Source organism: Apiospora kogelbergensis (genome assembly GCF_038363985.1).
Source record: "Apiospora kogelbergensis strain CBS 113332 chromosome Unknown utg000001l_segment0_segment0, whole genome shotgun sequence".
NCBI classification, from domain to species: domain Eukaryota; kingdom Fungi; phylum Ascomycota; class Sordariomycetes; order Amphisphaeriales; family Apiosporaceae; genus Apiospora; species Apiospora kogelbergensis.
Genome location: NW_027117418.1, coordinates 901,770 through 926,143, shown reverse-complemented (window position 1 = coordinate 926,143; position 24,374 = coordinate 901,770). Strand labels below are relative to the sequence as shown.

General features: G+C 52.8%; 8 protein-coding genes across 8 annotated transcripts; 3 read left to right on the top strand and 5 right to left on the bottom strand.

Moving 5' to 3' along the window:
- Positions 1-21: 21 nt before the first annotated feature.
- PG998_000319 (Autophagy-related protein 2) lies at positions 22-6,227 on the bottom strand (the record flags this gene model as incomplete). Its single annotated transcript, XM_066867137.1, has 3 exons — positions 22-395; positions 434-6,026; positions 6,090-6,227. The coding sequence occupies 3 exons, from the start codon at positions 6,225-6,227 to the stop codon at positions 22-24; spliced, it is 6,105 nt and encodes a 2,034-aa protein (XP_066735552.1).
- A 1,281-nt stretch (positions 6,228-7,508) lies between these two features.
- PG998_000318 (uncharacterized protein) lies at positions 7,509-9,315 on the bottom strand (the record flags this gene model as incomplete). The annotated part of the gene is made up of 3 exons (XM_066867136.1): positions 7,509-8,111; positions 8,171-8,686; positions 8,815-9,315. 3 exons carry the CDS (start codon positions 9,313-9,315, stop codon positions 7,509-7,511), a joined length of 1,620 nt encoding a protein of 539 aa, XP_066735551.1.
- A 2,096-nt stretch (positions 9,316-11,411) lies between these two features.
- PG998_000317 (uncharacterized protein) lies at positions 11,412-13,008 on the top strand (the record flags this gene model as incomplete). Its single annotated transcript, XM_066867135.1, has 2 exons — positions 11,412-12,235; positions 12,297-13,008. The coding sequence occupies 2 exons, from the start codon at positions 11,412-11,414 to the stop codon at positions 13,006-13,008; spliced, it is 1,536 nt and encodes a 511-aa protein (XP_066735550.1).
- A 551-nt stretch (positions 13,009-13,559) lies between these two features.
- Positions 13,560-14,994, top strand: PG998_000316 (phosphoenolpyruvate pyruvate domain-containing protein; the record flags this gene model as incomplete). Its single annotated transcript, XM_066867134.1, has 6 exons — positions 13,560-13,721; positions 13,836-14,113; positions 14,278-14,404; positions 14,471-14,572; positions 14,638-14,712; positions 14,794-14,994. The coding sequence occupies 6 exons, from the start codon at positions 13,560-13,562 to the stop codon at positions 14,992-14,994; spliced, it is 945 nt and encodes a 314-aa protein (XP_066735549.1).
- Positions 14,995-15,268: 274 nt separating this feature from the next.
- PG998_000315 (Clavaminate synthase-like protein) lies at positions 15,269-16,458 on the bottom strand (the record flags this gene model as incomplete). The annotated part of the gene is made up of 2 exons (XM_066867133.1): positions 15,269-15,780; positions 15,813-16,458. 2 exons carry the CDS (start codon positions 16,456-16,458, stop codon positions 15,269-15,271), a joined length of 1,158 nt encoding a protein of 385 aa, XP_066735548.1.
- A 496-nt stretch (positions 16,459-16,954) lies between these two features.
- PG998_000314 (fungal-specific transcription factor domain-containing protein) lies at positions 16,955-19,425 on the bottom strand (the record flags this gene model as incomplete). Its single annotated transcript, XM_066867132.1, has 10 exons — positions 16,955-17,087; positions 17,137-17,234; positions 17,300-17,393; positions 17,458-17,649; positions 17,698-17,876; positions 17,940-18,147; positions 18,210-18,316; positions 18,375-18,395; positions 18,458-19,312; positions 19,375-19,425. 10 exons carry the CDS (start codon positions 19,423-19,425, stop codon positions 16,955-16,957), a joined length of 1,938 nt encoding a protein of 645 aa, XP_066735547.1.
- Positions 19,426-20,071: 646 nt separating this feature from the next.
- PG998_000313 (uncharacterized protein) lies at positions 20,072-20,806 on the top strand (the record flags this gene model as incomplete). The annotated part of the gene is made up of 1 exon (XM_066867131.1): positions 20,072-20,806. One exon carries the CDS (start codon positions 20,072-20,074, stop codon positions 20,804-20,806), a length of 735 nt encoding a protein of 244 aa, XP_066735546.1.
- Positions 20,807-20,987: 181 nt separating this feature from the next.
- Positions 20,988-23,495, bottom strand: PG998_000312 (amino acid permease-domain-containing protein; the record flags this gene model as incomplete). The annotated part of the gene is made up of 8 exons (XM_066867130.1): positions 20,988-21,173; positions 21,251-21,467; positions 21,536-21,624; positions 21,702-22,401; positions 22,511-22,605; positions 22,657-22,804; positions 22,893-23,131; positions 23,235-23,495. The coding sequence occupies 8 exons, from the start codon at positions 23,493-23,495 to the stop codon at positions 20,988-20,990; spliced, it is 1,935 nt and encodes a 644-aa protein (XP_066735545.1).
- Positions 23,496-24,374: the final 879 nt, after the last annotated feature.

Genomic DNA, 24,374 nt, shown 5'->3' with positions numbered 1-24,374 from the left:
GGGTAGGGGCAGGACCGGAACTTACTTCATCGATACGTCTCCTATTCTGGGGGTCCAGGGCGTTCGTAGCGCCCATGAGGGTCTGGCCAATTGCCTTGCTCGAGCCGATGAGGGGCGGAATACGATGGTCGGGGCACGCCTGAGGACGGCCTTGGCGACGCCCTGGGCGTTCTGGCTCTCCATGACCTCGCCGGGCACGGCGATGATGGCGTCGCGGGCCATGTGGATGTCGCGGGTCAGGCTCAAGTAGGCGCCGCGGAGACCCTGCACCACGCCCGTGGGTTGGTCGGCGTACAAGCTGATCTGCTTGGTTTCCTCCGTGTCGAAGTCGTCATCGTCCCAGCTGCCTTCGCGCGCCGACGACTCGGGGGCTTGGCTAGCATGCCCTCGGCTCCCTGGAGCATGTACTGCGTGCCGACGGCCATCTTGGTACCAAGCTTGACAATCTCGGTGCCGGTCGTCTTGGCGAATGCGGCAGCGCCCTTCCCAAGACTGCGAACGATTTTGCCGTCTCTCTTGTATTCCTTGATGGGTATCTCGATGAGGTCCTTGAAGCCGCTGCCTACATTGACAAGCGACCGGACAGGTGCCAGACCTGCCAGGATACCAGGGAGCTGATAGCGCTTGATGTCGGGCATCCATATGTCGTTGAGCATCTGGCCAAGCCTGTCGAAGCCCGAGACGCCGTACACTATGGTATGTCGCATTACCATTCTCGCTTCGTCCAGAATGAGGAAGTTCATGAACTCCGTCGTGTGGCCGGAGCGAAGACCAGCATAGTCGACGCGCTTGGGCTTGAAGTCGAGCTTCACCGGAATCGAGTTGATTTCGGCCCTCTGCACAAACGGCACGTCGGCAGGAGAGGCATGCGTAGGTACTGAATCATCCTTGAACTCGAAGAAACGGATTATAAAGTCCAGAGCATCTTGGTCCACATGTAGCCTCAACGGCAACAGTGTTGCCTTCACGACGAGCTCCGAGGCGGCCAGTTCTGCCACGGGCTTCACGTTAAGGATTTCCAGGTGAACCATACTGGTGTCCAGTTCTCGCTCTCCGGCATCTTGATCGTAAGTAGCAAACTTCCTCCACGTTGACGTAGGCACGTGGTCGAAGACATCAAGATCTTTGATGCGGACGTCTACAGAGCTCCTGGTTTCCCCGGAATCGTCAGGGAATGCTACCAAGTCGACATTGATGCCCTTCAACTCAAACGTGATCTTGTGCCGCTTGCTACGGTTGAGCCTCAACTTCCTCTTTGGGCGCTTAGCACCCATACGACTTGGCGTAGCTGTCATAGCAGTCGTCGCTACCGACTCCGTCTCTGTTGCATTATCGTTGACCTGCTGGTTAATAGCCTGAGCAAGCTCGCGAGGGTCTCGATTCGCCGGAACCCCAATGTAGATAGAGTTGAACAAGAAGTCACCAATGACAGTTTCCTCTTCTTCGATCATTGCCTCCATATCCGCTGATACTCGCGGGTTGTCGATTCCTGCTCGTCTTTCGTTGGCTCTGTTCTCGACTTCTTCCACAGCTTGGGCGATAACTTGGCGTGTACGGTCCCAGTCATATCCATCAAAAAGGTTCCAAATAACGTGGACATCTCGTACACGTACGGTTAACGGGCTTCTCAGGACTGATGAATCGTTCGACTGATCGTATGCATTTTTTGCCGAGTTCCATCTATGGGCTGTGCCCTTGATGACTGACGCAGGGCCGAAGTAGTTGTCGTGAATAACCAGGTCTTCGTCGTCAACCATTGACGGTTGGCTACTGAAATTCGTGAGCAAGACACCATCGCTGGTGTCGTGAGCCATTGTGCGTTCTGACATGAATGAGTCCCCACCAACACTGCCGAGCCCGTCATCAACAACTGCAGTATCATCATAGAACTGCGAATCGACATCAAGGGGACTCGACTGGCTAGAAGCTTGCGAGTCAAGACCCTCCAGCTCTTCACCGCCGAGCTCTTGGGCCAGACCGAAATCGTCATCAAAGTCGTACATCCCTTCGGCTTGCCCAAAAGCGTCCGCAGAGATGGAGGCTAGAAGATCCTGTACTGGCACGACCTCTGTTTGATATTTCTTCTCCTTGCTAGGCGGAGTCGGCGGCTGTAGTGCGTTCATGAGCGCGATGATGGTTTGAGTAGAGTCTGCGCATGTCTCCAAGACAAGGAGATCATCTCGAACTTCCACGTCGATAAATTTCGATCCATCGGCCGTGTTAGAGCCAACCTTGATATTTGCCTTGGCCGCAGAAATATAACAAATATCAACGTAGCCCCTGGCGCACAATGCCGCAACCTGCTCTGCAGACATATTCGAGCTGCGGCGGCGCGTCGAGGACGATGTGGAGTCTAGCGATGAGACATCGTCTATCAGCAGGATTGATGCCTTGTTTATATGTGCCACAGCGCTGGCATCATCGCCACTAGAAAGTGAAACCTCTACTTGAGCATCGGTCAGGGCTACCACCAACTTAGACGTCAAGCCGAGAGGGTTCAGTCCTAGTAGACAATCACGAAGCATGACATCAACCTTGGTTGGCTTCCCGGCATTAGCCTTACCCTTGTCTGCGTTGGTTGGCGATTTCTTCCCCGTGATGGCCGTATGTGCCTGCTCGCCAAGGTTGACGACCGAGGCCGCAAGCTGTGCCTCAAAGTCCTGAGGGGTCGCATCTTCCGCGAGGCCAAGAATATCAATTATTGTTGGGACACGATACTCGAAATTGAGATGTCTCATTCGTAGCTTGATGACAGGCTCCATCGCGTCGGGGATCATCCTCATCGTAAGGGCAGGCCCTTGATTGACGTTGTTAGGGGCAAAATTTGCAGACCCAATCAGTTCTTCTGTCGTATTGCGTCTAACAGAAATAGTATTGACACCAAGTGCGATCAGCGAAGGGAGCGAGATATGTCCAACCTCAAAGTCCCTCAAAGACGCCTGGACGATCCCGAAGCGTCGATCAACCTCGACTGCAAGATCGAATTTGCGGATGGCTACCAGTGACAGAATACCGGGTCGGTCGTCCTCGGGAAGATACTTGGCTACCGTTCCCAAGCGGGCCAGTTCCTCTCCAAGAGCGGGAAGGCATTGCAGTTTTGGTATCTGATCAACGCTAACATGCACGTCATCCAAATTTAGTCGTAGCACGGCGCCCTTTCGTCTCTGTCGGAGCAACGTATCGACCATGATCTCGTCGTCGTTGTCGTCAAACTTGTATTTCGAGGGGATGATCAGCTCTAGCAAGCGTTCCAAGTCGTTATCTCTCGGCGATGTGAGATACTCTAGACGAGTGTTCGTCACCATAGCTTGAATTGGCGCATCGGCCATAGATCTCTTCAAATAGGGGCCAGCCAGCTGGATCTTCGAAATGCCAATGCCGACACCTTCCTCGCGGGCTACCAGCTTGACAGCGCTCGTATCTATCGAAACACTGCACTCTTTTCCAATCAGGTCAAGATGAAAACCCCCAATTCTCATGTTAACTTTATTGTCTGATACGGCAGATTTGTCATCCGCGCGTATTGGTGCATCAAAGTGCACACCTCGGGATTTCTTAACGGTTCTCGTTGGACTTTTGGAGGGTGGTGAAGCGTTGGAGGTCATCGACGAGCTCATGTTCAAGAAGCTACTCAGACCGCCAAACCAACTGAAAGTGTCGTCCAACCTCTGCAGGTCTATCTTTACGTGAAGCGGCAAAGTCTTAATTTCGCATCGCGTCGATTCTGCAGACTGGATAATCTTCAATGACACATCGGCGCCAGCTGAAGGAAACGCGTCCCGAACCGAGGCACGCATCTGTAAGCGGGAGTCGAAAGACACAATACCATCGTTTGCGTAGCCGAATACGAATTTCTGCAGCTCGATAGCTGTCACAGTCGTAGATTCGAGACTTGAAATGGTCACATTCAGATTTCCCAACGTTGTTGTTAACAGAGCTTCTGCTCCAAACGTATCAGTGCTGGGTCCGAACATGCGGCCAGGACTGTCAACGATCCCTACAAGGGTTTCGAGGAACTGGATCGTGATCTGCTCTGCAGTAACCTTAATCTCAGGCATGGGAGTGCGGGCCTTCGTTGGCGCCTCTGAAGCCTGTGTTGGTTTGCTGGACTCTTTCAACATGCCGAGGATTCGCGACACCACCATAGTGAGGAGAAAACCGACCGAGGCATCAAATCGGATATCAAGAGGAGCAAGATGAACTTCAATGGAACTGTCAAAGGCCTTGTTCTCACTCGGGGGTGTCGTTGAGGATTGCTCTTGGATTGGCGACGGGGGACTATCACGTTGAGCACTTCTATGGACAGAGAATGCTCCAGGTACATGAGGAGCTATTGATTGATCCAATGTGGACGAAGATATGCCTGGATTACTGAAGTCCGCGGAAATCCCGCCTGGGGAGGTAGGCGATTCCTTGTGGCTAGATGGGATGTATAGAGAGATTTTGTCCAGTGACAGTATTTCTTTGACCAAGCGTGCTGGGCCTCGAGGTGTTGCCACGTTCTCAGCTGCCGCATTGTCTGGATCCATTGGTAGTGCAGAGTCACTTTCAGTCTCATCGATCGGACCCCTGTCCGTAGTAGATAGGGGCTTAGTTTGCATGAAAGGAGCAAAAGCAGGTTGCTCGTCATCCTCGTCGCTAGTGTTCGAGTCCTGGTTGGTTTGAGCAGCGGCATGTGTAGCGGGCTCCTCGGTCTTTCGGGATCTTTCGGCGCTTGGTTTCCTTTGCGCGTACGAGTCGGTATTCCAGGCTCCGGGCATAGCCGGATCTGCCTGAGAAAATGCACTCATATACATACTCTCCGCGTCTTCATGACTAAACATTTGTGACCGTGCCAAATCTTCATCGGGCGATGGAGCCGATTCGAAGGCTCCCTCGTTTGCTGCGTGCGTATCCGTGACTGGTGGTCTCAAGTCGCTGGTATTTGAATTCCATCCCTCAAGCGGCCCAAGAGAAGGTTCGGACCGGGCATCTCGCTCTAACGAAAACCATGGATCTGGTGGTGAAGTAATAGCGGACTGAGCAGGGCGAAATGGTACCTCGATCGGACTGTCACGGGGCGCAAGGGCTCGTGGAGTTGAATGATTTGACCTTATTGGCTCTTCCTCCTCGGGGTCCTCGTTTGAACCGCCAAGTTCGTACGGGATATTAAAAACATCCTCACTGTCTATCGAAGGACGAAAATAATGGCTTTGGGACATCTCCCCTGAACCCGCAAGGTCAGCCACACTATCTGTCATGCGCGAAGACTCCTGGAAGAGAGGTTGCCGCCCTACGGCAACCGGCGAATTTGTTCGAACAGAGGATGGCATAGATGGTGTCCGCGACAGCGTGGAGAAAACGTTGGCTTCTGTTATCAACGCGGCTCGGATCTTGTTGAGGGCAATATGTCGCTTGCCGTCTTTGGGAACAGCCAAAGGCGTTTGGTGGTCTTTTGCCACTTGGGTGACTCCTTCAACATCGATATCGTCAATGGCCAGCTGAAAGGTAATAAGCTCTGGTGCTGTCGAGTGGACTTCGACCGGGAAGGCCACATCTAATTGGAATGTGATGCCTTTTATCGTGACCTGAGTCCTGTCTATGATACCCTGTAGGAAGTCGGCCAGAAAAACGGGCAAAGATAACGGCTGGCCCGTCCCAACCGGCAGTTCTTCGTCGCTGCCGTCTTCGCTACTACTTGCAACAGAAGCGGCCAAATCTTGGGTTTCTGCCTCGAGCGCAGCTTGAAGTTTGGCCTTTTCAGTGACTGGCTGTGTCTCCAAGAACGACTGAGCGAGGTCCATGGCGTGAGGTACGATCTCGTCATTTCCGGTCTCGGTGTTCGTTGTTGCTTTCCTACCGCGCGACTGGTCTGTTTCATCTTTTGTCGTCTCTTCAGAAGCAATCTGGAGCTTGACTTGTACGCCATCGATTTCGATGATAATGGGGCTCGAGTAGATCGCCGACGGTATGGTAACTCGCAACTGCAGTACTTTGGCTTTCTGTAGCTTGAATGAAGACGGAAGTTGCAATAAGCTTTCCAGTTTCTGTGATCAAGTATATCAGTATGGGCTTTGCTTTCATGGCAGTTTCGTGTTATTGACTTATACCTCTAGCCTTATACCGACGTCTTGAAATGTCAAAACGCTATTCTTTCCCCATGCCAAGTCCAGCTTGTCCATATCCAAGGCATCGGTATCGAGGAACTCGAGGCGCGACAGCGCATATCGTAGAAGCCGCTTGGACATGTTGGAGCTCCCGAAGGAGCGAAAGATGGAAGCCATCCCGGCTGCGGACGGCGATGATGTCGGTTTGAATCAGGAGTCGAATAGGAGCTTGCGAAAACAGAGGAAGTGTCAGGTTGGGACAGAGTCGGCAGTGGTGCTATCACGAAGTCGAGATGCCCGTTGGGTTGATGCGGGGCGGCGGCTCATCGTTGGCTTCAGGCGGTGCACCTAGTAGGGGTTTGTCGTATTACACTTGTAGGACCGTCATGCAGTGGTGACTCAAACAGGGAAGATGGATGAGATGGCAGGAGGGACAAAGCAGGCCATTCAGTAGCTGAATGGGCAAACCACCGGTTTCCCTTGGTTGCCAGGCGGTTCCCTGTGACGCGATGACTGGGGGACCAGACGGTTCACGGACACTGCTGGATAAAGTGGTCTGCTGAGCTGTCGTAGATGCTGCGTGTGCCGGCGCGGTTGACGTGAATCTGCCTGTAAGCTAAGGTTACAGGTACATGTGCTAGGCAGATGTATTCAGGTATTATGTAGTCTGGAGGAGTGGGTAGGAGGTAGGGGTTCTGCAGCAGCAGTCAACGTCAACTGATGGAATTATTGATTGACTGATCATGGATCATTGATGCCCACTCTCTCCCACTCTCCCACTTCTCCAATTACTGCCACCCCCACTGCTCTTCTGGGCGTCTTCTGGGCGTCCCTCCCCCCAGCCCACTTGTTAGCGTTATCGATTAGCGGTTGCCGATCAGCTCTGCGCCTGGTTCTACCGCATTTCAGGACAAGCCTCTTGCTAATCCAGCCACTAAATGCTTCGAGGTCGCCTGGCCTACGAGTCGCGTGAGGGTCTCAACACCAAGCGGTGAAGGTCATTCTTCTTCTGCCAAATGTTTCAAGATATATGGATGTATATATTGAGTATTGAGTATATCCTACCATGTATACATAGTCTTTTTTAGTATATCACTTACATATACCGCATACACCATGTAACGCTGACTTCAGCAGGCTCCTCGGCTTTTGAGTTTACAGCGATAAGTATATCACGTATATGGTTTTCCTACTTTGCGCGAGACGATCAAGCTCAACATGGCGAACAAACCGAGACCGGGGTCTGGAAGAACGTACTCCAATAGCTTCGTTTCGAGTATGGGTTTGATTCAGCTGTGACAATATTGCGCAAGTGGTATTAGGTTATATTCTGGCATGAAGATGGGCGAAGTTTGAGACGATTACAGTTCGGAACCCGACTGGGTTTCTAGGGCAACTCAAGTTCGGTGTGCCATCAACTCCTTAAGAGACAGGAGCATCGCTCTTGGCCCTACCATAGGCATCCGCTATCCTTCTGCCGACCGATTCCCCGCTCCAGTAAGCCCCTGTTGCCGTTCCAAGGGCCACAAAGGGCGCCGTGTGTTCACCAGCTAGCCAGAGTCCACGCTCGGGATGGCCCTCTCTCATCACTGCGATGTCTTCATCGCCTTCCGTCATTCCTACTTGGAAATTGCTATAACTCCCATTCCCAGCAAACTCGTCATGGAGCCAGTCGGTGGCAAAAGACCCCACGGGTTTGCAGTCGGGTGATTTGGCGTCATAGTGCGGGAGACGCGAGTAATAAGGTCGGAAAAAGTCGTACAAAAACGCGTCCTTTTTCTCCTGTGTCTGAAGCTTTCCAACTTCATTGGTCAAGTAGCGCGACTGGTCGCCATACGTATAGAAAAGCAACGTGGGCTGAGACGTCGAAGGGTCTAGAGAAGCCAACTCGACCACTTCCTGCGTCCATTTTTCAGGGTTCGACTCAAGGGCATAATTTGGCGCAAGCCATTGACAAAATCCCTTCACAGTACGACCCTCCGAATCAGGAATCAGCCAGAATGCTTTTGGGAAACTGATATAGACCTACAGAGCAAGTTAGCATGTGAGTCAAATTGGGTGGGCCTTTGTTCAGTTGGCATTACCTTTTCAAGACACCCATATCCTATACTATTAATTGCCTTTGTCAATCTAGGGGACAAGGCGGGAACAAACGCGTCAGGGTTTTGTTGGAGCCAGCCAAGGGGCGCGGTGACGACAACTTCGTCAAACTCCAAATCACCCTTGTCAGTGACAAGAGTGACTTTATCGGCGTCATCTCGGGCGTTGATTTGGGTCACCTTCGTGGACAACTTTATGTCTGCCCCTTCTTCGGCGGGCTTGGCAATGGACTGCAGAATCTTTCGATATGTGCCAGCGCAGAAGAGATTCTCTCCATCGATACACTCTTCGAGCCAGAAGAACTTCAATGATTGGCTGGTGATCGGGCTTCCAATAAAGGCACCCCACATCTCAGCCAGCTGGAAGACAAACTGACGTTCGGTCGCAAAGTCCGGCTTGCTTTCGGGTATCCTCCTGACAACCTCTACTTGGAAGAAGTCCCAGAGGCTTTCGTCGGGACTAATCGTGGCCGAGTTCTTGTTACTGTGCCGGAAAGCATCCTGGTGGTCAAAGTCAGGACTGATATCGAGTGAAACTCCATATACCCATGAGGGTCCAAGCCAGGCTGATGTTGCCGGGCAAATCGCGATAAAAGAGTATAGCAAGTGTGGGCCAATAAGCGACTGACCTGTATGATCTCCCACATCAAAGTGGAATATACTTCCCCATCTGCCAGCGCAAGAAGCTTGCCGGTTTCGTCGAATAGATACGATTCCGTGTCCCAGGTGCCCACAGTTGTGTTGGTCTGGTTCGCGATATCGAGTATCGGGTTGTCATTGGTGCCATGGATCCAGTTGGGCCCTAAATCGATGGAATGTCCGGAAGGAAGCTGTTCCTGGTGGACTCGACCCCCTATACGATTCCGGCCTTCAATGATAGTCACCTGGAATCCGGACTTCAACAACATGTCGGCGCAGCGAAGCCCAGTAAGACCTGCTCCAATAATACCAACGTGAGGTTTATGGCTGAGATCCCTTAGGCGTTGCCTGCCCAGTTTTGTTGTCATATTTCCAGCCATTCTGAAGTCTAGCTCGACAAGGCTATGCAAGCGACAGGTCTTCAAATCTTGCCAAATGCGCGACGAGTTGCGTCGGGACGGACTGGTATATGATATTGAGTAAGCATCCATGATGGAAATGGTAACGGGAAAAAAAGAAACTTGAGGGAAACAATAGGGAATCGGGAAGAGGTTGTGTAGGTAGTCTGTCTGCGTAGGTAGTCTCGAGAAAGGAAAAGTAGGATTGATATAGATAAAAAGTCAGTATAGCACGAATGGTGTCCTAGGATCAGAGATGAGCATAGCAGTGTAGTTGGGGCTATCCCCGGTAAATGAACCCGAGATGGATGCAAATCGGTCCTAACACCCTTGGCAACCGCCCGGCCACTCCATGTGGATTTGGGCGCCGTGTGTCAAGGTAGGCAAGTACCTCTAGAGAAGCCACGACTGGGTTGACGTACAGTCTAGTCCTCGAGCTGCTGTTATCCGGCGAATAAGGTCTTGCAACCCGGATAATGTGATGGCAGGAGTTTATTCCAGTCAACGACCAAACTGCTGCTGTCGCTATCGAACGCCGTTCGCAATAGAGAAACGACACATACGATACCTACACAAGGCCCCTAGTGGATGATAATAAATATAGAATTATTCAGGGATCAGACTGAAGACATGGTTATGGTGTGGATGGTCAGTCAACAACGGCTTGGGACACACGCCTTCGCGGGCCCATATTCCTTGTGTGTAGGCAGGTACTGCATAAAGATAAGACCACTTGATCGCCCGAAAGCACTTGGGAGTAAGTAGAAGGAAAAGGTAGGCACTGCCGGTATCAAGGTGGCAACCATCACAAAAGTGCGGCGCGCTTCCCGGTCCAGTCAAAGAGTTACCACGAGATTGATCAGGCAGGTATCATTGGATACGGTTTTCCCCCTTTGATTCTGGACAGCAGGGCCCGCAATCCGGCTGATTTGGGATACCCCAGAGTCAAAGGAGGCAAGGGTGGGTGCGTGTTGCGTGTGCAAGTGCGAGTGGATATTGACTGAGTAGCATACCGGAAAAGGGCACTTGCAACGGGCAAGCAGAGTATTCGAGCTAAAGACAAAGTCATCAAGGCCACGACCTATCTGTCTTGGGTATATAGGCGTCCGGAGGAGATAGACCTTGCGAGACATGCAAACCAATGAAGGAGAAAATCCATGGTGGGGTTTCTTCTATCTAGCGATCTATTTTACCCTACGATATATCCGGTATCTGCAATGGCAGATCGGACTTAAAAAAAGCAAGCTATGTTCGCGGGTCATCCGGGCCCAATTCTTGGCAGCCTTTATGCATTGCTATCCAGCTGCAGCGAGGACCCTAGGCAATGCCTCGATGACTTGAATGCAGCGGAGATAATGTTTTGCATACTTGATGGGAGCCGACACCTCTCTCCAAACCCCCTATCTTGGGCAAAATCTTCTATTCGTTTTCCCCCTGAATCGTCCCTTCTCCTTTTCTGGGTTGGCAGGTTTGCTGTCACTGTTTGACATGTTACGAACCCCGGCGACATTCCCATCTGCACCACATGGCTGCCCTACCATAGACCGGACATGCCCGACGGAAAGAGGCTCAGTTTCACAGCCTTCGTCTTCTTCGTCTTCTGCCTAGCCAAGCTCTCACTTACTCGGGTGTGCACTTGCCCCAGATGCATTTTGCATATACCAAGGCTTGTATATTTAGGTGTAGACGCATGACATGTCGCGACTGACCTTGACTCGTGACCAGCTCCGGCGGCTGGGATTCCAGTGGCGTATGTAGTCTTCCGCCAAATCACATGAAAACAGCCAATGCTGCATGCAGTTCAACATAATGCATAGGTACACGTACAGCAGAGATACTGGTCTAGTCAATATGATGTAAGCGGGGAGCGCTAGCTGGGGGCAGGTCTGCGTGGCAGCCAATGGCGGCTCTTGTATTTGCACTTGGCGAACCCCGGACATGAGCTTGGTCCAACCCACTTGAGCCGAGGCATCTGTCAAGATACCCGAGAGGAAGACCCCTTGGGTGGTACAAGACGAGACAAGCTCACGAGGCCCAGAAAGCCTTCTTCCTCTTAGCTCTTCATTCCACACTTCCAATCCTCTCACCGAGCCAAACATCACTGTCCGTTCGGAGAATCCAACCGTTGCACGATCCGACTCTCCATTGCGCGTCGAACCCCCTGTTTTCGAACCCCAGCGTCCGTAACCATGGCCAAAACATTCACACGCGACGAGGTCGCCAAGCACAACACAGAGGAAGAGGTGTGGTTCGTCATCGACAGCAAGGTCTACGATGTCTCCGATTTCCTGGACGCCCACCCTGGTGGTGAGGCTGTTCTACGCCAGGTAGCCGGCACCGATGCCACTGCCGCCTTCTACAACCTCCACAGACAGGAGGTCCTGGAGAAGTACGAGGATCTCTGCATAGGCACCGTTCAGGGTGAGAAGTCGTCCGTCATCACAATGAAGCCAGGCGACCTGAGCCAGGTTCCCTATGCCGAGCCTCTGTGGCTCACGCCCCAATTCAAGTCGCCCTACTACAACGATAGCCATCGCCGACTACAGAAGGCTATGCGTGTCTTTACCGACACCTACATTACCCCCGAGGCACAGGCTCGAGAGGCAGATGGCAAATACATCAGCCAGGAGCTGATCGAACGCATGTCCAAGGCCGGCATCTTGCATATGCGACTCGGGCCTGGCAAGCACCTGCAGGGCGTCGACCTGCTCGGCGGCGCCGTCAAGGGCGAGGAGTTTGATTACTTCCATGACATGATTATGGGCCAGGAAGGCTCTCGATCGAATGCTCGCGGTTTCCAGGATGGAAACATGGCTGGCATGGTCATCGGACTGCCGTGTGTAATGAACTACATGAAGGACGAGAAGCGCAAGCGGGCTATCATGGACGAGGTCTTCAGTGGCAAGAAGAAGATTTGCCTGGCTATCACCGAGGCTTTCGCTGGTTCGGATGTCGCTGGCCTGCGCACGACGGCCGTGAAAACACCCGACGGAAAACATTACATCGTCAATGGGTATGTCATCCTCTCAGCACTCTGGTCTCCCAGGAAAACCCCGCTAACCACAAATGTGTAGAACGAAGAAATGGATTACGAACGGTGTCTTCTCTGACTACTTCGTCACTGGTGTGAAGACTGATAAGGGCTTGAGTGTCCTGCTGATCCCTCGCGGCGAGGGTGTAGAGACCAAGCTTATTAAGACGTCGTATAGCACCACTGCTGGCACCACCTACATCACGTACGACAACGTGAAGGTGCCGGTGGAGAACCTCCTCGGCGAAGAGAACAAGGGTATATACGTCATTCTCAGCAACTTCAACCACGAGCGATGGACGATGTCTTGCGGCACTATCCGAGGCATGCGGACAGTTGTCGAGGAGTGCTTGAAGTGGGCACACCAGCGCATTGTTTTCGGCAAGCGCCTAATCGATCAGCCCGTCATTCGCCAGAAGTTGGCCAAGATGATTGCTCTTACCGAAAGCCACCAGTCTTGGCTTGAGACCATCACATACCAGATGTGCAACATGCCCTACAAGGAGCAATCCAAGCATCTGGGTGGCCCTATCGGTCTCCTGAAGATGTCGGCGACTCGTGCCGCCCACGAGATTGCCGATGAGTCGGTCCAGATCTTTGGTGGCCGTGCCCTGACCCAGTCCGGCATGGGCCGTGTCATCGAGATGTTCCACCGAACGTACAAGTTTGACGCCATTCTCGGCGGTGCTGAGGAGGTTCTTGGTGACCTTGGCGTCAGACAAGCCATGGCCAAGATGCCCAAGGCTGTGTTATAGATATGTGTGCGCGATATGAAACGGATATTGGTAGCGGCGTTGACAATATGCAGTGCTCCTTTCGCACTAGCCCAGTATGAATTCAGATACAGGCGCTTCAATAGAAGAGAAATTAGCCTCGTAATGGAATCTCACATAGGTTATGTTCCTCCTTGTTTTGATGTGACTGTGGCTCTGCTTCAAGCAAGCAAGAGCTTGAGGCCTAGAACCCCCTTTGGTTTATCAGGTTCTGCAACCCGGCTGCAGGCAGGTCGCACATCCCGATGCTATCGGCGATTATCCGACACCTCAATACTCCAACGACTTGATGCAATGCTCCCCCACACTTCGCCCCTCTTATCCGGATTCCACGGCTTTGGGGTCAAAGTATACGGGCGCCTACATATACCAAGCGGTCTGTTGTACACAACTTAGTATAAACAATCCTGCACTCTAATGCCATGCCGAAGAGAGAGATGTTCAAGCACCGCTGAATGAACAGAGCTTCTCTCGAACAACTGTTGGTGTAAATATCTACCCTTTCTCCCAAATTCGACTACCCCCGAACGATTATGAATAGTGTCAACACCCCCAGCCTGAACACAGAGCCGTATGTTTCTCCCGGAAAACGCTTAAGAGACCTCATTTCCCAAGATGGAATCTGTGTGCAGGCGCCAGGTGTGTACGACGGCATCTGCGCGCGCGTGGCCATCGAGCAAGGGTTTCAGGTCATGGTGAATATTTCTCTTTTTTTATACCTGTCCATGTTTCTGCAGGCGAAATGACGATTCGTTAGCACCGGGGAGGAAAAAGGGGCCAATAACTGACTGGCTGTAATGCACTGGTAGTACCAATCGGGCGCCATGACGACGGCAGCCCGCCTGGGCCGCGCGGACCTGGCCTTCGCTTCGCTCAACGACTTCGCGCAGAACGCCCAGATGATCGCCAATCTGGACCCCCGCGTCCCGCTCGTCGCCGATGCCGACACGGGGTTCGGCAGCCCACCCAACATCGCCCGCATGGTCCAGGTCTATCACCAAAGCGGCGTCGCGGGGTTCCACATCGAGGACCAGGTCGCTAACAAGCGATGCGGGCACCTGAAGGGGAAGGCTGTGGTGGATATGGAGTAAGTCACCCAGCCCCTGTAGAGTTGCTTTTTGGTGAGTCGTTGGCATGGGCATATCTGGTCGCGCTACGGGAGGGGAGAGAGAAAAGACCAACGCGGTGTGAAAGGGGGTTATCCGAGATGCGACAGCAGTGGCTTACTGACTATGTACTCGCTGGCCATAGTACATGGAAGTCAAGGATACGAGCCTGCGTCATCGGTCGTGATTCGATATACGGCGGAAGTGACATCGTCATCATCGCGCGGACAGATGCCATGGCGATTGAGGGCTACGATGCGGCACTCGAGAGGGTAAATATTATCCATCAGAGAACGGCGTGACTTGATTTGCTAACCATTACCTCGGTTTAATTGCAGCTCGTTGCCGCACGAGACTGTGGAGCCGATATGGGTTTCTTGGAAGCCATCGAGACAGAAGAGCAGATTAAGAACGCCGTCAAGGTCTTGGCTCCCATGCCGGTACGCCATCGTTCACCACGCAGTGTTTCTCTTTCCTAAGGTCAAGCTGGACTGACTCTATGTAGCTCATGATCAACTTTGTATCGAGGGGCAAAACGCCCTGGTTTCCGGTCGAGACGCTGGGCACCTGGGGTGTCAAGGTGTGTAGCCTCCCCAGCCCCTTTATTGAGGTATCGGGGTATTTCGAGTTGTATACTGGATGCTAATTCTAAGATTCCTAGCTCGCCATTTACCCAGGACAGGCCGCCAAGTCGGTGATCCACACGATCAGGGAGGCGTACCAGTGCCTCAAAGAGACGGGTCAGGACCATGCGGAGGCCAAGGGCTTGGACCCTCGAGGCTTCTTTGACATCATGGGCCTGGAGGGGGAGATGGACATCGATCGACGTGCGGGCGGTGCTGATTTCCTCAATGGAGCATAGTAACTGAGATAGGTACGTATACGCATAGCATAGATCAAGTAGCCATGGCCATCTTACACCGCATGTTACTTCACTATCATAGCTGATTTATAATAATCATTGTTTTTGTAATATACGTACAGTGGGTGTTATGCAATTTGTAATTATCATGACCACATCCCATCACAATTCCCTCAAGTAGACTACGAGCGCACACCATTGCAAACTATCCATTGCCGTCATATAGATATATCACTCCATAAGAGATAATTATGGAACTGGCATGACTCACGACTTAGTGACCTGCTACCGCCTGCCCTGCCAGAATCCTAGCCATATCATCCTTCGTAACCACAGGCTCCCACGGCTTGAAGGGCATGCCCATGACGCCAGCCTGCCTCCTCTCGTACGTCTTGAACTCCTCCGTGATGCCGCTGCCCCTTACACCCCCACGAACAGCGCCAGCCCGCACGTCGCCCCAGTACTCCGCCCAAGCCGGGGGAAGGGCCTGCGAGGTTGGGATGGAGAGCCAGAGGCGCAGGAGGTGGCGCTTAGCGTCCGGGCCGCCGTCGTCGTGGTCCTCGAAACCGGTGCGCGAGTGCAGCGTCACGAAGCTGTTGAGGAGCTGCATGTCGCCCCGCTCGAGCTCCATCGAGTAGCAGTACTCCTCCGAGGGCATGATGTCGTCCAAAAGGTCGAGCGCCTCTTCCTGCTCCCGCGTCAGGCGCGGCACCTCGGCGAAATCGCGCTGCGCCGCGGCCGTGTTCTTGCGGTTGGTGCGGGCGCAGAAGAGTTCGGACCGCCCGTCTCGGTCGTCGCCGCCGCCGAAGATCGGGCACCGGTAAAAGGGGGCTGAGAGTTCGGCTCCTGGGTGCCCTGGAAGCTGTGGAACCAGGCCGCGCCGTCCGCGAGGACGGGCAGCAGGTCCGGGCGGAGGTCGCGGACGCGGTCGCGCAGGGCGAGGGAGCTCATGACCTTGCTGGTGCCGCCCGCCTTGGCGGTGCGGCGGCATAGTAGGGCCACGACGTCGCACGAGTCCTGGTGGAAGTCGAGCGCGGCGCTGGTGTTGTAGCCGCGGCCGCCGGGCGTCTTGTAGCTGCCGCCGGCGTCGCGCACGTCGTTGATGACCTCGCTGGCCCGGTTCTGGGGGCGCGCCACGCCCATGTGCAGGCCCATACCCCAGTAGGCCACGCGCAGGTCGGGCTCGGTCCACTCATCCGTCGGGAACCCCTTGACCAGGCACATACCCCATCGCCCTTGCGTGGTGGCGACGGCCCGCTCGAGGGCGCAGCACGAAGCCGCGGGGAGGGGGAAGTCGGCTTTCTCCATGTCCAGCAGGGGCTTATTAGCCTTGCGCGCGTGTTCCATGGCTACGCGGAAGCCAGCTACCTCCTCCGGTGTCAGACGCAATATCCATGTGTTATCGGTTCGCACATCCTCCGCCTTCCAAGCTTGTGGACCTGTTCCTGGTGTTGTGATGGCCATTGAGACAACCAAGTATCTGATATGTTAGATGAGGTCTTGTTCAAGTATCAATTTGATATCAGCAACTAGTTGTATGAATCTTTGAACAGGTCTTTTCGACTATATAGGCTGAGGTCGATATCGCAGTCTGATAACACGGCAGCTGGTAGCCGTGGGACTTCCCGGATTTGGCGGGATTCAATACCGGGACCGGAACGGTGGAGTTGGAGAATATGCATATCGTGCGAATTGAGATTGCGGCAGCCAGCATGCGATCGACAAATGAGTGAGCTCGTCTACTAGCAGACCTTAGGCAGATAGGAGACCCCCGCGAAGCGAGCGGCATGTGCGAAGCTTGCAAATTCCGTTATTTCGAGGAAGGCAAGAATCATTCCATTTATATAATTATGTCCGGCCTTAAATCCGGAAGAATTAATAGGGGGTTACATGTTAGTCTAGGTCTGCTATATATAGGTAGAATACGGTGTCATGTACATTTGAATTCATTCGTATCATGTTAGATTCGGCATAGGGGCAAAAGATCAAAGAAGTCAAAAAACTCGACTCCAGTCCCCGTGCCATCAGAGTCGTCTAATGGTGTCACGGTCGGCGTGCAGTGTGAGTGCAGAGAAATGATCCATTGTCCATCCCTGTATATTATTAGCTTCCATCAGTTGTATCTATAAGTGATGGACGTACTCTGACGCGGCCAGCGCGGCGTTTTTCGAGACTATGTTTCGTGTTGATGTAGAGATATGGTGAACGGACTTGTTGATACTCGCGACGTTCACAACGCTCTATATTTCACAGGAAATTAGCACTGATGACGATGCTACCTACACCCGATTGAGAAATATCGTACTTGTTCCATTATACCGAGCCACACTCGTAGTCTTTTGAGAGCGTCGAGCTGAATGTCAAAACCCTCGGCTTCTAATAGCATGATATCAAAGCTCCTGTGGGTGGTTTTAGTGAGTGAAATGCATGCAGCGCAATATAAGAGATACGAAGAGCACGTACGCTGCTACGAATGACGAGTACACGGCGACATATGTCATACGTGCGCCAAATGTTTGGGTATAGCTGACAGCCATCTGGTTGGCCGTGATGCTATGTTCCAAACAAACTCCAATATGCCCACCTGCCGTGGCAATATCGACGGGACTGAGGGTAGTGCGGAACAGTAAAATGCTCGACGCATGGTAAAGCATTCTATTCATGTCAGTTTATATGTGTGAATAGGGGTTGTCTAGGACTTACTGTAACATGAAGATCCAGGGCGGTGGTGGTTGTTGATTGGCGTTGAACTTCATGGTTTCTGGCATAGATTCCCACAGGTTATCTAGACGTTGGCGAGTCCGCGCGATGAATCCAAGTTTCTGATGCGGATTGAGGGTGCCCTCAGAGCTATACAATTCGACGATAATGTCATGGAGTATCTGGAGGGTTTATCCCCCTCGGTTAGCTTGCTACGCAAAGGCAATTGGATGTAGGGTAATTACCAAGCAGAGACGAGCTAAGAATCGGAAGGCTGCTGCACGTCGTTTAGGCTGGTACACGTATTTTGCCAGTTGCGGTGGGCAGTTGAGAGGATTGACGTAATAAGCTGTCCAGGGGCCTTCGTCATCGTCGAAATCAATTATGCTTATAGGATCTCGCCCACGTCGCGGCGGAAATGTTGGCTCGCGACCCATGGCAAGGGAAATAGCCCTAACAGTTGAGCGAGTGAGTAATGAGTTGCAACAAGCCGTTTCGTAGGCAACGTCACTTACTTATCCCATACGAAAGCTGACCAGAACAGCCTGTCTCGAGTTGCTCGATCTTCGTAAGAGAGGTTTGAAACGCCTGCTACATTTTCAGGGGCAAGATGAATACCGAGCTACAGGAATTCAGTTACACAGTCTCATGGCATAGTGCAGGGTCCAGCAAACACCCACATCGTGAATCATTCGAAACGCCTATAGGGGGCATGTTAGTGTATTTTCGGCATTCGTATCTCCTGGTAGAGAATCCAGCTTACCAGGCCAGCGTGGTTCCATCCCTGGTTCAAATTGCCTGTCGCACATTCCCTTCCAGAGAGAAGCAGCAGACCTTGTATGGTCGTGATTTTGGTAGGCCCTTCCATCTCCTTGGCCAGATATTCTTTGGCCAAGCGGGAGAAGAGCCTCTCCTGGGTGATTCGCTCCTCCTGGTTCAGGCCGTCGATCTTGCTCGTCGCTGAGGTGTACATGGCCATGAGTAGAAATTCGGAGAACATGGGGCCACCCAGCGCCATGTCACGCATGAAGGTAGAGCGCTCAATGATGTTGAAGACAGAGTAGCAAAAGTAATATTCGAGAAGCGCATCGCCCAGCCTCGGAGCGACGGAGATGTGCTTGGATGTCGCGAGGGCCTGCAGAATGCGGGCGTATTGCGCATCGCCCGTCATGCCGGGCGGGATGGGCGACAAGGCCTGGGGCTGGGGCTGGGGCGGTGCTTCGCTGGCGACATTCGGACCCCTGATCCAGCTGGTGAGCCCATGGTAAGTTACGTTACCAGATGCGTCCACCGTCAAGCGATACTTGGCTCCGTGATCCGCGTCGGCGGGATTGGTGACCATGTGAGTGTCGCTATGCGACAGGGCGGTCGCTGGGGTTGAGCCCTGCGCCGGGGGCGTTCCTGGCGGCCTATTCGATTCATCCATTTCCCTCATCCTTTCCTCCATGCGCCTCATTCTGTCTGCTAAGTCCATGACATCGCGCTCCAACGCTCGTGGGTTCTGGAGCCGGCGCAATGGCCGAACAGGATCTGGCACCCAGCATTCCTCGTGGGTGTTCTTACACCCACCGCAGCGAGGCCTTACGCCGTCGCAAGAGATTTTCTTGTCGCGACATGCCTAGGGGCGGAATGTGTAAGTGGTCGGCCATTGGTAGGATCTGGGGTGGGGATGCTACTCACCTCGCAGGACGCGCCATAAGGGCGCTTACGCTTACGTCTTTCGTTATTCATGTCAGGTTTATATTGTCGATGGCGATGGCCCCCTGACAGACTGTACACAAGGACTAAAGAGGGAGAAGGCGCAGAATCGCTCGACCTCGCCCTCGCCCTCGCAGCGCTGGTGTTGATCAGCCAATGCGCCTATCATCCATCACCCTGCTATCATCCTGGTCCTGATAGGTCCTCCGTGAATGGCCCTGATACCGGTTCCCCACTTCCTTGGAACCCGCCGCGACGTAATGATCATGATGCATATATACAGTATCATATGAAGTATTTTTTCATTGGGAATTTACTCACGGCATTAGCAACCCAGCGCAGACGGCTTATGATTACTTGCAATGCGCCTGGGTAGATTCATAGGCGTTCGTTATACATCCCTGGTAGTGTAGCCGAGGCAGGTGATTCCAGCATCATTTCCGCCCATGGCGTTATCAAGAACACACCACCTTGGCGCTCACGACCATGTCATTTCTTTGCGGCACAGCAAAGCAAATCACAGTACTCCGTAGATTAGGCACCAGTTAATCACCAACGATGAAGTGGAAGCCAGCTGATAGGCACGCTGCTGCGCTGACCTGACGGCCGCAATACCATCCTTGACCCAACTCTCTAGCAAAAGTCGCATCTAACAATAAAGCACATTGTTCTCTAGGCTATGCACTCGTCTCAGGCCTATCTGTCTCTTTTCTTCATCCTCGGCGTCATCGCGACCCGTGATGCTCTAGAGGTACTCCCCTTCGGCGACTCGTCGCACTGCGCCAGCCCGGCTGCCTTGAGGACCCAGCCCATACCCCTGTCCGAGAACAGCTGCCTCATCGACGTCGACTGGACCTCGTTTCGGGTCTCGAGCCCGTTCCCGAAGAAGTGCACCAATGGGCGCGACATGTACCTGGCCGTGTACCGCCGGCCGCTCTGCCGCGACATGACGGGGTTCTGGCGCGAGGGCGACCGCAGCGCCGACTTCGACGGCGCCTGCGTCAGCAGCAGCAACAACACCGGGGCCGCCGTGTCGCGCGACAGCGTCGCGCTCATATGCCGCAAGGGCGGGGGCGACGATGGCCCGCCCGACGGGACTGAGTTCGAGCACTTGTGGACAAGGACGTCGCTGATCAACAACGGTCTTCCCTATTCCACCTTTCTGCCGACGTTGTCCTCATCTTCTACTACTCCACCATTGGCACCGACGACCACCACAAGTAGCGCGCCGCTTTCAGCAACTGTAGCGAGCTCAAGTTCGCCTCTGCCATCCGAATCGAGCCGGCCATCCGACCCCAATTTGTCATCAGAGTCAGGCCCAGGAAACTCTTCAGGTACAACAGGCCTGCCAGTGTGGCCACTTGGACCGTACGCGGCGGTTTTTTTCATGGGTCTCCTGGTGTTATTGCTATAATGCAGAAGCCTTTGTGGTCCATGATTCGATTATATACAGTCTGATACTTTACAAACACAGTAATTATGTTATACGTGAATAGTTAATACGTTATCCATGACTAGCTGATCACACAAATGCCTAGAAATTAAGAGAAATATATATTATACGGTATCCAGTCATCATTCCAAGGTAGACCGTGCTATAAGAGACCGTAAAGATTCCAAAGGCTCGGTGGGTCAGGTTTCTCGTCGACGCCCCTGAAACGAGCCTCGTGCAAGTTCCTGATTTTGATAATCACCTTGTCAGAGTTCGACAGATCAACCAATTTCCATTTAGACCGGCGAACCAGCTTCAAGATAATCCATAGGCCAATAAAGCAGATGACCTGCAAGCGAAGTATGTATTAGCTTTACACATTTTCAGAAAACACAGGCCCATAGACAACAAAGAGCAAAGTCTTACCGCCATGTACGAAGACAGAAAGGACTCGGGTTTCCAACCGATCCACTGAGATGTGCCATTAGATACCACGAGGATGAAGAGACATCCCATGAGTGACGCATATGCCGTCACCGGCTGGAGCGAGCTGCGATAGGGGTAGTCATTCGGTTCATCCTCATCCCAGCGCCGGACTTGGGAGATCTTCTGGGCCTTCAGGACCTTTTGGTGACGGTAGATACTAGCGGTTAAGATTAGCTCTGGGGCCCTTTTCCAAAGAGTTGGTTATTTGGAAGGTCTGCTGCTTACCAATGATAGAAACGAATAAAGGCCCAACACTCGCAAGCCCAGACGATGATGACACCGACGGATCCCATCTCTGTCAGCACCTCAACAAACTATGCCGGGTGAGCTAGGTACATGCGAAGACTATTCCAGTAGTCACTAGAGTGGCGTATGATGTAGATTTACTTACCTTGCCTATGCCAGTACTGTCAACAAGATGCAGGAATGGGATCCAGCAGAATGCCAATGCAGAGAGAACCATAGCTCGCATTGGTACCTTGCGGCCATTTGTTTTGCCGAAGTATGCAAATACACGTAAATACCACGGCTGGCCAGGGCCACCGTCCAAGCGACTCGTGAGTGCAAACAGGCTCCTCGAGGCCACATATAGATTTGTGCTTGCGCAGGTAAGTGCTGTGAATATCAAAAAGGCATTAATACAATTCGCCAACGGGGCGCTGATGTCTTTTGCAATGGCCACAAAAGCAGACTGTGTAGTATTTGTACCAGTCATTTCTGGATTGTCATTGTCCTGTGTCCAGCTCAGTCGCGGGAGCTGCGAGTCATTCCACTGGATGTTGAAGGACGCCAAGAGACCGCCAATTGTGTAGGCGATCGTGGCAAGGAGCGGGATATATATGGAAGAGAACTTGATGGTGCGCCCAATAAGAGTCTCGCTCTGAGATCTATGGCTGAGATCTGTGCTGGCTCGCTGGTCTTCGGTTTTGGGCCACCGGACTTCCAGCGCACACGCTGCTACAATCTCGACGCCGACGTAGGCGAACGCAGCTATGGATAGGGAGATGAAGAAAGCTTCGATCCAGTGGTCGGCAGCCTTGCTATCGCTTGGCGTAGGATCGGCCCAGTCTGTCTCCTGATAAGCGACTATCCTTGGCTCGATGATGGCAACTTAACTGACATTTACTTCCAATGGGCGGTTCCGAGCCAACTGGCGGGGGGTTAGTGCGCGATTTGAAGAAACTGTCGTTATGGGAATACGTACCACCGGTGTTGATCACTACCATCGCGATCATGATGACGACGAAGAAGGTTATCTTGAGTGCGCCGAACATGACTTCGAGGAATCCATATACCTAGATACCCCTTAGCATCCCACTTCTCCGCCCGAGCTATCATTTGCTTACTTCGATGTTGGTAGCATTTATAATGACCATGATGACAGGGAGAACGAAGAAAATGACTGTCCCCTGCAAGCTTTTGTTGTTGGTCCAAAATTCGGTCTCTGCGGCGGTCGTCACAACCAACGCCGCGAATGAAACCGAATAGGTATACCTAAACATAAAGCATTAGTGGCATTGTTGATACGTATAGACGACGACGAATTGCCGGGCAGCGGCACCTGTCGTGCCAATAGACTCACCAATATGCGAGTCCAACTGCAATGCCCAGCTCCTCATCAACAAACTCGCTAACATAGACTGGCAGTGCTCCAGGGATCGGCCATATACACAACATTTCGGTGATGCATTGCATAACACCAAAGGCGAGAAGTCCAACAAGCAGGAAGGACAACAACACAGCCAACGGACCACCCAACTCAAGGATTTGGCCACAGCGCCAGTAAAGTCCCGAGCCCAAGGTTCCATTGATAGTTATCATCTAGTAGTGAAGATTAGCTACCTATGCGCATCATCTATAGGGGGTCGGAGTGATCCGATGCTGGACATACAAATAGATGGATGCCACGTAGCCGCCGTCTCACTGTCCTGTCGAGGGGTGCTTTCTCGACGACGACCTTTTCTGGATGCCGAATAATGACATCGCCGTCTGGCTCTCCAGAGCTGTCGCTCTTATTGGGTGTGAGTGTTTGGACTATAGTCTTCGAGCCTCCCAGTCGTGTGTCGTCCTGGGTCTCGAACAAATCCAATGGTATTCCCGGGATTATCTCAGGATCCGGGGTGTTTGGTGGTCGAGGAGATCTGGACCTCGGAAACCAATCAGGTATCCAATCGGCCTGCTGCATGTTTGGTGTCTCTCGTGGGAAGAAAGCACTGCGATTCGACAAAGCGTCTGGAAAACACAACAAGGCATAAAATGGTGTTAAGTAGAGAATGGCCACTTGGGACCGCCGTCAATTGGGGCGAGAACCAGATGATCATCAACCAGCCTCATTCCCAGGGTTCTTTTGAAGGCCTCTCAGTGCAGACGGCTGGCTTACCGAGACTCAAACGGGCTGTTGCTTGCTGCAAGACGGGCCCCATTTCATCCCGACGCCGTTGCAGACGACCCAATCAAGGGCGAGGTGCCCAGCCCTCGAAGCCGCTCAGCTGAACCGCCCGTGGAGGTGCGGCCACGTTCGGCACACCCTATGACGCTCGCTTGCTTTGTTGCCCAGAGGCACAGCCTGCTGCGCTATTGACTACTGGCGATCTGGCAGCAGCCCCAGATATTCCCGCGGTCGAAGTTCCCCTGTAAAGTGTCGCGGGGTGTAGATGGAGTCACAGGTCACCTGAGTCTTGGTGTTTCTCTTCTGCCTGAAACGGCTGCCTCATTTGTTTCCATAAGAGAGTTGCGTTAGGTGGTCGGAAGCCAGTGAGACAAGAATTGACCGGTCCTCTTCGCTTTAAAACGAACAACAGTATTACCAGATCCATCTTACCATTTTCAAATATCCAGTGCATCAAATCAGCTCCAAAGTAAAAGTGCCGATGACATACAACAAGCAGGCCAAACCCGCCGCGCCAGTGACGCAGAATGCCACCACCCGCTATTTAACGAAGGATAGCCTCCAGAAATTACTCGAGAGACTATTTCCCGGCCAAACGGATTTCAAGATCAGGGTACGAGGCGAATTCCCTAGCCGATGACACCTTCGCGCCTAGTTGCTTTCTTGCATGCTGAC